Below are 9210 nucleotides of genomic sequence, written 5' to 3' on the forward strand. Positions count from 1 at the left end.
TTTGATCAGCGTTAGGGGAGAACGAGCAGACAACACACGGCGCTGATCTTTGTCACACAGCCCCAAAAGCTGAATATCCCAATATTTATTTAGTTATTTCCTTTTAATTCACAAGTAATTTCATTAAGTTTCATTTAAAAAATAATATGCATCAGTTAAAACTTAAACTTCTTGTTTTCCAACTTACAAGCCCTCGTGAAGCCCCTCGCCAACCTGGAACCGCTGAGGTCACAACTTCCCTTTGATCTCCGCGGATAAACTCAAAATCCTTACAACCTTACGGTTCCTCACCTCAACCGCTAGATGGCAGCATTGACATAGAAGTCGGTGTTTTTCAGGGAGCTGTAAGAGCGTTTCAATCTTCCGCCACTAGAGGACAGCACTAATCTAAACTGCCGTCACTCCTCACAGTTGTTTCCTTTTTTGACTGTGAGGAACTGAACAGTTTAAAATGTATTATTATTATTATTATTATTATTATTAATTTTGTTGTTGTTGTTGCTTTTGTTGTTGCTGTTGTTGTCAACTTCATATCAGTTGATTAACATTTAAAATTATAAGATAAAAATTTATTTTAAGTTTATGGATAAAAGCAGGCTGTTTAGGGTTTACCGTAAGCGTTTTTTCCCCCCACTCTTCCATCCGGTTATTTCTAGCTCCTGCAGGCTACCTGCATCTTGGAACATCTCCGATCTCTCTTCTGGGTTTTCTTAATACACAAAATGTGCAACGATTTTTTTTTCCTCCGGTCACACTGGACATATTCATACGTGTGTTGGGTGCTTTAAAGAGTTGTCATTTATCTCGTTTTATTTTATTCTTAATGCACTAAATGAGAATTAAGATCTCGAAAAGGTTTCAGATTGTTGCAGCTGCTACATTGAAATGTCACTATAAAAGCTTTAAGGAAACAAATCCATTAAAACAGTCAGTGCACTATTCTTGAAGATCACTTTGGTCAGACTGAGTAATAAGGGGGCCTCGGGGGTGAAATCAGCAACAGGTACGGAACAAGGTTAGAGCGCTTTCCTTTGTTTTTTGTTACAGCAGAGCGATTTGATCATCTATTAACCAGCCGCGATCAGGGTCAGCGCGTAGAGGCCCACAGGGTTTCATCATTAAACTCAAGGCGGCATTTTTAACCCACTCAGCCATCCTTCAAGTTCCTGCTTCTGATGCTCCGTTTGGACTGTTTAGATAGAGAACTGAGCTGCGTGACTGATTCCTGAAACGTTTCCCTGTAAAGGCGGTGTATTCATCGGCGCTGTTTCCTTGTTCCTCTTATCTCTCCATTCTCTACCACTATAGGCTTGTGGAACTTACCGCTGACCTATACGACTAAAATACTTGTGAAGGTTAAATTTAAAGAGTTAAAAAAAAACTCCAGGGTTTAATTTTACAGCTATTTCGCGGCAGACCTTTCAATAGACACTTATAGTTATGCCACAGATGTGGATGATTTCCTGGCAAACTGTATTAGGAATTTATGATCCACCAAGAATGAATGTTTAAATAACTGAATAGCATTTATGCGTCGCCACAATCCTCACCGTGTAATTACTATAACTAAAAGAAATGGAAGTGTTCAAGGAACAGCCCCATATTAAGCTTTTCGAACAATGACCCATTCCCAGAACCGATTGCTGTCTTTAGGAGCCTTTAGCTCTAAAAGCCTAATCAACAGCTTGTTTTACCTCATAATTTCCATCGGTAATGATTTTCTAATGCAACCCCAACGCGAAGGAGCATATTAAGAGGATAATTATTAACTTGGTTAGCGCGCAATGGAAGCTGAGCGCCGAGGGAGCAGCTCTAGTAATGACAAACAGACTTTCTCCTGCTAAACTGTCCTCACAGAGGACAAACTCACAGACGTTTTCTTAAAAATATATATAAAAAAAACACGAGGCGAATTAATGACGCCGTTATGTGCTTACAATAAAAAGTAATAATAATAATAATAATAATAATAATGATAAATGAGCTTAATTTTTAACATAAAAACGCGAGCACACCATTAAAAAATACAAATACACGTTGTGACCTGAAAGATGCTTCGATCTGATTCGACCAAATTTAAAAACGTTTGCTTGACGAATTTAAATTTTAAACAGAAAAAAACCTCTAAACTAAAATTAAAAATAACACCTGTAACAAATATTATTTCTCGCCTTTTCTCCTTTTTTTTAACCGGAGCTGTTAAGTCGAACGTGCACTTATTATTGCACCGATTGAGAAACATTTCAAATCCACGGAAAATTTGATTTAAAAAACAAAACAAAACAATCAGCGGTACACCTCACTTTGTAGAGAGAAAGGATGCTCTGCTGCAGGGAGTCTGACTCACCAGAATCAGCATTCTTCACTGATTCATGTTGTTGTTGTCGGGTTTGTTTGTTTTAAAAATATATTATGAAGATCACATAAAAACATGAAAGACAGACGTGGAGTTTCGACTGTAGTAATAATAATTAATAATAATAACCTCAATAAAAGAAAAATAAGCGGTATTTGAAGATAAAACTTTGTATTGTCTTATTCTGAGAGGCACATAAATCTCATAATATAAATCTAATTTTGCTCTTGTGTGTGCGTGTGTTTGTAATGAGAGTTGAAAGAGAGCCTAAACGTTAAGTTAAAGGTGAAAGATCCAAAGTGTCTCGGTGAGTCAGCTTTAAAAAAAAACCAACAAAACAAAACTTCTTAACGAGCGTCAGTCAAATACTGACACTATGAGAATTCCTGAACTGGATGAATCTGCTGTGGGACGAGTGGGACCTTCTCACTCCCGCAGGCGGACTAGTTTTTTCCCCCCTCCTGTAGAAAAACTTGACATTAAAGCTGAACGCGACATGCAATGACCCATTAATTGGAGCATGCTAGTTTTTCTCAGCGTGCCCCTGTAACTAAGCTGCCCGGTCTTGTGTGATCTACAAAGCAGGTACTTGAGGAGACCTATTGGCAGGTGCTCTGGTCCAATCAGCTCCCTCTTTCCGCGCAACGTCAAGCCACATGGAAGGTTTCGGGCGCTTTTCTTGGTGCGCATTTGCGCGCAGAAACCCTCCGAGCGCGCACGGGCTCGGTGAATCAGGACAATTTGCAGCACTGTTGAGTTTTCTAGCAGCATCTTAGAGCTCGTGTAGACAAACCCTTCACCCACCCTCCCCTAACACCCCCACCATCTTTGGCCATGATGCTTCTCTGAGAGTGGGCTTCTTTTTTTTCCCTTTACAGCAAGAGGAAGGAAAATAATAAAGGCTGATCGCGTTCTTTTTGGTTTCCCTTTCTACCGAGAGATGATGTTTTCGTCTGCAGGCAAGCGCTGCTTCACGATAGAGTCTCTGGTCGCTAAAGAGAACCCTCTAACGGCAGAGGATCCCATCCGCCCGACGGCTTTAAGTTACTCCAACCCGACGACAGATGCCTTAATGAACAGTTACCAGGCTCCACCACCGGCCAGGTCCCTCTACCAGAGCCCGGACCTGGTGTTCCCGGAGACGATGAACCACCCCTCACTCACCGTGGCTCCTCACCAGCTCGGAGGATCCCACCTACAGCATCCGCACTTCTTTGGGACGCAACACCGAGACCCGCTCAACTTTTACCCCTGGGTGTTACGTAACAGATTTTTTGGACACAGATTTCAAGGTACGCGAAAAATGCGAATGCAAAACATAATAATATAATAATAATACTAATAAAAGTTTTTTTAATTATTACTTCGCTTAAAGATTTGCAGATGTGTGCGTATTTTGAGGTCCACTGTTGGGCTATAAAGGCCAGAATTCTTAGTCTAGAATTAAACAATGCGTTATTCTGTGCGTAAAATGGTGAATAAAGTAGGTGGAGGTGATTAAACTAATAAAATAAGTGTGTGCATAACACGTGGTTTCCATAGTAAACTAAATATCTTTGTGTGGGATTTTTTTTTCAACAATATGACTGTAGATTTCAAAAGCATTTTTAGTCGAACAATAAACTGTAGCCGCAGATATCACAATCCACAAGACCACTGACAGCTTGCAGCAGGCTTGTTGGGCTCCTCTCATGTTTCCCACTCTCGTTTGCCCTGCAGCTCTCGGAAAACCACAGGAGGAAAAGATAAGCAGCCGTGTTGTGTTTTTTCCCCACATAAAATAAAATTCGCCTTAGGTGAGGCTACAGTTTTTTTTTTCCATTTAATTAAAAAATCTTGCACAAAAGCCAGTCCACAGAGGCAAAATAGATCAAATCTACCATAATAATTTCATCGTGAGGGGAGGGATGCGGAATACAAATCTGATGCAGAGAGGCTTTGAACACAGCTAGTGGTGACAAACCTCAGCCACACCTACCCTCCAATAACTATACAGCACTAAGACCTGTTATTAGTAAGACATGAAAGATAATCTACATCTTTTTATTCATTCAATCATTTTTAATTACGTAATTGTCTGGACAGAAAATGTCATTTTGGGGGGAAAAAGCAATGTTGCAAACGCATAAAGGGCCCCTTAATTTAAAAACAAAACAAAAACAACTAAATAAATCAAATATCTGTATCATAATTATACCATAGGCTAATTAATACATACATTAGCCTTATTGGATGTAATTGGGTAATATGGGGAATTTAACAGAATTTGTAAATGTAAAAAACCCCCAACAAACAAAAACCCAAACATTTATTTTAAATAAAACAGTTTGCACCAAAAAATCACTCTGAGAAATATTGACCATAAAAAAAATTCTGAAAAATATTTATACCCTAAAAAATGCAAAATAGATCAGACTAAAGACAATAACTTTTAAAGACGCATTTAATATATTTAGCTGTAGTCACATAAATATTTTTTATATATTACGATGTGTTATGATGTGCTATTTTATGACTCTATTCCGAATGTGTAGCCATGTACTTTCTTATTTAACTATAAATGTCTGATCCTGATTTTTGTCACGATTTATTTATTTTTAAAATGTGCGTAAAGTCATTCAGCCTAAAACTGCGTTATAGGGCAAAACTGTCTTTAATGAGTTTACCAGAAAATGAATTTATTGTGTTTTTTTATCAGGTTGGACAGTTTACAATGCCACGTTCAAACGGGCCTAATAAATAGCACGATTGTGCAAAACAGCATTTTGTTATCGTACTTTTGTATTAATACGCTTCTTTTTTTTCCAAATGTCAATTCTATTTTATTAACAAAAACAGTAATAAGTGAACCATTATAACTTGTTTTGTTTTTTTCTCGGGAAAATAAAATAAGAATGAACTTTTTCCATGACTGACGTTACCGTTTCGTTGACTTCGCTGTCAGGTAACGACGTGTCCCAGGACAGCCTGCTCCTCCACGGCCCTTTCGCGAGAAAACCCAAACGCATCCGGACGGCCTTCTCTCCCTCCCAGCTCCTCCGGCTGGAAAGAGCCTTCGAGAAGAACCACTATGTGGTCGGAGCCGAGAGGAAACAACTGGCCAACAGCCTGAGTTTATCTGAAACGCAGGTAGGTTAAGCTAACGCTTGCTTGTTTAAATTAATTGCTAACGTCGCTTACTTTTGTCGTCAATACTATTACTGCTAATAAACTATTACTAGCATCTGGCTAGTTCTGGATACTTCTATAACGTTATCCACACATAGCTACAGCTAAAATAGCCCCAATATTTTAAAGCCCAAGCAACGACATTAAAACGGACAGCAACAAAAGAATAATAAAAAAAAATAATTTATAAAAATAATTTATATTTATTTTCTTACGTAGCCAACAATTCTTTATATGTTATATTATAGGCTTTTACTCGTCTGTTTAGTTGTTAGAATACATTTATTTGAATGAATGCACTGTATTGCAGAAAACTAGATTCAATTGTAATAGTTTATGGCAATTTTATTTGTATAGCACATTTTATGTGTAAACTCAATGTGTTTAACATGAAAGATAAAAACATAAAACCCATGTAGGTCTACTGTGCCTTCAGGCAGTAAAAATAACAAAACAATCTTTACAAAGATATAAAACACAACACACACGTACAAGGTAACACACACTGTTATTAAGTGCAGAGCTGCGAGAATGATAAAGTCTGAAGTTTGTCTTTGATTGTGGACAGAGCTCTGACTGACCTCAGGGCAGCTTGTTCCTAAGAACAGGACCCGGGTAGCTGAGAGCATTCTCAGCACACTTTGATCTAATTCTGGGAACAGTTAAAAGATCTGCACCTGATGACCTGAGAGGTTTAATCGACAGGGAGCAAGTCAGAGATTTATTGCGGGGCCAAACCATTTGGAGCTTTCTGAATTAATAGGATTTTAACGATGATTCTGTGCTGAGCTGGGAGACTTTAATATGTTCAAATTTCTGCGTATTTATAAGGACTCTGCTGCATTCTGGACAAGCTGAAGCCTACTGATAGTTTGAATGATCCTTCAAATGGAGCATTACAGCACTCTTGATACGGATGCATCAAGCACTTTGATATAAGTATTTTCAAACTTTTTAAATATATATTTAAGTGGCAGAAAGAAAAAACAGTTCTTGTGAATCTGTTAACATAATGAAAAACAGAAAATTAAAGTCCAAAATGAAAAAAAGTTCCTGACTTGATCACTATGTTTCAGAGACAGAGATGATAAATATACAAATATTTTCTTCTTGTTATTCTAATTTCAATAATTGATACGTTAGAAATTTAAATTAACAATAATTAACTGAATTTATCTTACATGACATATCTGTAGGCCTGTGCACTTGCATTTTTTTAACATTTACCTGACCCACATTTTGCAAAGAGTCTCTCAAAAGGATTTCACTCATGTATGCTCTACTGTAAGCTGTGGTAAATATTATTGATGCTTAAGTTTAATGAGTCCACACTCTGTGGGTGTCAATTAGGCTGCCTAATAGGTAAGATTAAAAGATATTTCCTCAGTCAGCAGTGTGAATATATTCTGCTTGCAAGTTTCTGGTTTGTGTCAGTCAATAAGGCGGCTTGCAATTAAGCAGCAATTGAATTATGCAAATTTTAAAGACTGTCAAACGAATACTAATAAACTCACTTTATTGGATCAGCAAGATTAAACGATAGCATCTACATGGGTGATAGCAAGGCCCATGTCATCAGTTTATCTTAAAGTTAGAAAATTTGGATACGATTAATCAAGTCACTGTGGTCATGAAATAAGCACGAAATACTGTAATATACTATAACGTATATAATGCAGCTCACCCTCCACCCCTTTAGCTAAACAGGTCATTCACAAATTACTGCACTGTACCAAGGATCTTTAAGCGTTTGCTCTGAAAAAAAAATTACCCCAAAGCCGAGCAAAGTAAAGATTAAAGAAAAGTAATGTAAGTGTGAGTGTGTAGTACTCTGACTACATACGGGTTAGTCAGACAGGTTCATATTACAAGGTCACAGCAGCAACTGTCTGGAAGCTTTTAAGCTTGATATTTCACGCATTTTATGCCATCCTTAGTCATTAAGTCTTTATGTGCATTTCTGTTTTCCCTCTCGCTTGCTAAACAGAATAAACTGCGTTGCTTTATTTTATTTCCCTTACTGCATTTCAACAATACAAGTCAGAAACACAGTTTGCCAAAGCACATACTTTGTAGTACCATAAAGAAAGAGAGAAAGGAGTAATTATTGTGCCTTTATTAGATCAACAAAACCACAACATGGCCATCATTTATCTCATTAGCTGCTTGTGCGTTGGGAAACTCAAAATGTGCATCTAAACAGATGTTCGTTAAGTCTTTTCCTTTTTCTCGGGTCACACACTGAGTGCTTTTCTCTATCCAGGTGAAGGTGTGGTTCCAGAACAGGAGGACCAAGTACAAGCGACAGAAGCTGGAGGAGGAGGGACCAGACAGCCAGCAGAAGAAGAAGGGGAACCACCACATCAACAGATGGCGCATCGCCACTAAGCAGACCAGCTCCGAGGACATTGACGTGACCTCAGAGGACTAAATCTGCGGTCCAGCCTCTGACAATGCTGCCCTACCCCTGCGTCTGCTTGTGACGCATCAGAGGACCAATACTATTTATTATGTAATATTATTAAGTATAATTAGACACATTAGAGGAAGACTCGAGGACTTAATATGTGATCACTGCTCATCTCTTCATCAAGGTGCTATACTCTGTGACACTGGGAGGGGTGGGGGGCATCTTATTTAATGAAATCTCCTCTGATTGTCTCTGGATGAGAAGAGATTCTGACATCGTTTGATCATTTTGGTTGTGTGACAGCCAAACATGAAGAGACATGACACCCTCTACCATGGTGTTTTTGTTGTTTTGTTTTTTTAAATTGTACATAGACCAGTGAAGGTTACGTGTTTTTTGTTTGTTTTGTTGGGGGGGGTGTTACCACTTGCTTAGGTCATTAACACTTCATCGCTCGCCCTACTCCACCACCTGTGTACCAAGTTAATTTAAATTTCTCCTCACTTACAAGAAGGAGGTGATCCACACTACGAATCCACCCGGTGAGTCGGAGGACGCACTCGGTGCCAGACCGGAAGAACAAAAACTGGGGAGAAACAAACAAACAAAAAAAAAAAATTACGTAAAGGAGCACGCATCTAAAGAAGATTCAAAGACCCTGCATGATTTTATTCCCACTTTCACGCCTTCAAAGCCGTCTTGGCTCTTTGTTACACTTCCTAATGAAGATTCTTCACAGTAATGTGACTCTTGGCCAGCTGTGCATGACTCTGGGACAGATGAGAAGCTGCAGAGACCTCTGGTGTTCGGGTTAACTTGAGCTGCATAGTACAAGTTCACAGCTTCGTGCTTCTTCTGCCATGGCACATTTGTGATCGTGAATGTGTGCAGATTTCATCCAGCACTGTGTGTAGTACAAAAACGTAATATGACCAGAACACAGTTGTGCGAGCGGAACGTGTAAATACAGAAAGATGTTTTAGAAATAAAAGTAAAAATTATTTCTCTGATGGGATACTGTGTGTGTGTGTGTGTGTGTGTGTGTGTGTGTGTGTGTGTGTGTGTGTGTGTGTGTGTGTTTTCTTTTTAAACTTCAGATACTGCAAGATTACATTTCATTGCAGTTGCAGATTTGATTTATTACGTCTTACTTTCAAACTCAAGATGCATGCAAGTGATGGGAATGACAACCCGGCAATACTGGAGCACAAATGAAGAATTTTACTGTTCTTTTTGCTGTAAGCTGCAGCAAGCTTAGGTGGGTGGTGCAATCCAA

At 38.7% G+C, this 9210-nt stretch overlaps 1 protein-coding gene across 1 annotated transcript; it reads left to right on the forward strand.

The window, feature by feature from the left end:
* The first annotated feature begins 3256 nt into the window (after positions 1–3256).
* On the forward strand, positions 3257–8944 carry emx1 (empty spiracles homeobox 1). The gene is made up of 3 exons (XM_085441190.1): positions 3257–3648; positions 5301–5485; positions 7788–8944. The coding sequence occupies exons 1-3, from the start codon at positions 3297–3299 to the stop codon at positions 7953–7955; spliced, it is 705 nt and encodes a 234-aa protein (XP_085297316.1). The 5' UTR covers positions 3257–3296; the 3' UTR covers positions 7956–8944.
* Positions 8945–9210: the final 266 nt, after the last annotated feature.

This window comes from Copadichromis virginalis, linkage group LG19, assembly GCF_057382275.1.
Source record: "Copadichromis virginalis isolate Kocher_CV1m ecotype Utaka linkage group LG19, C_Virginalis_male_GT1.1, whole genome shotgun sequence".
NCBI lineage: Eukaryota > Metazoa > Chordata > Actinopteri > Cichliformes > Cichlidae > Copadichromis > Copadichromis virginalis.

What these genes read in the sequence shown, in the direction of transcription:
- emx1 (XM_085441190.1), top strand. Translation starts at nt 3,297, where the DNA reads ATGATGTTTTCGTCTGCAGGCAAGCGCTGCTTCACGATAGAGTCTCTG. An exon ending in TTTTGGACACAGATTTCAAG is followed by an intron (nt 3,649 to 5,300) that starts GTACGCGAAAAA and finishes CTTCGCTGTCAG; the next exon opens with GTAACGACGTGTCCCAGGAC. An exon ending in TGAGTTTATCTGAAACGCAG is followed by an intron (nt 5,486 to 7,787) that starts GTAGGTTAAGCT and finishes TTCTCTATCCAG; the next exon opens with GTGAAGGTGTGGTTCCAGAA.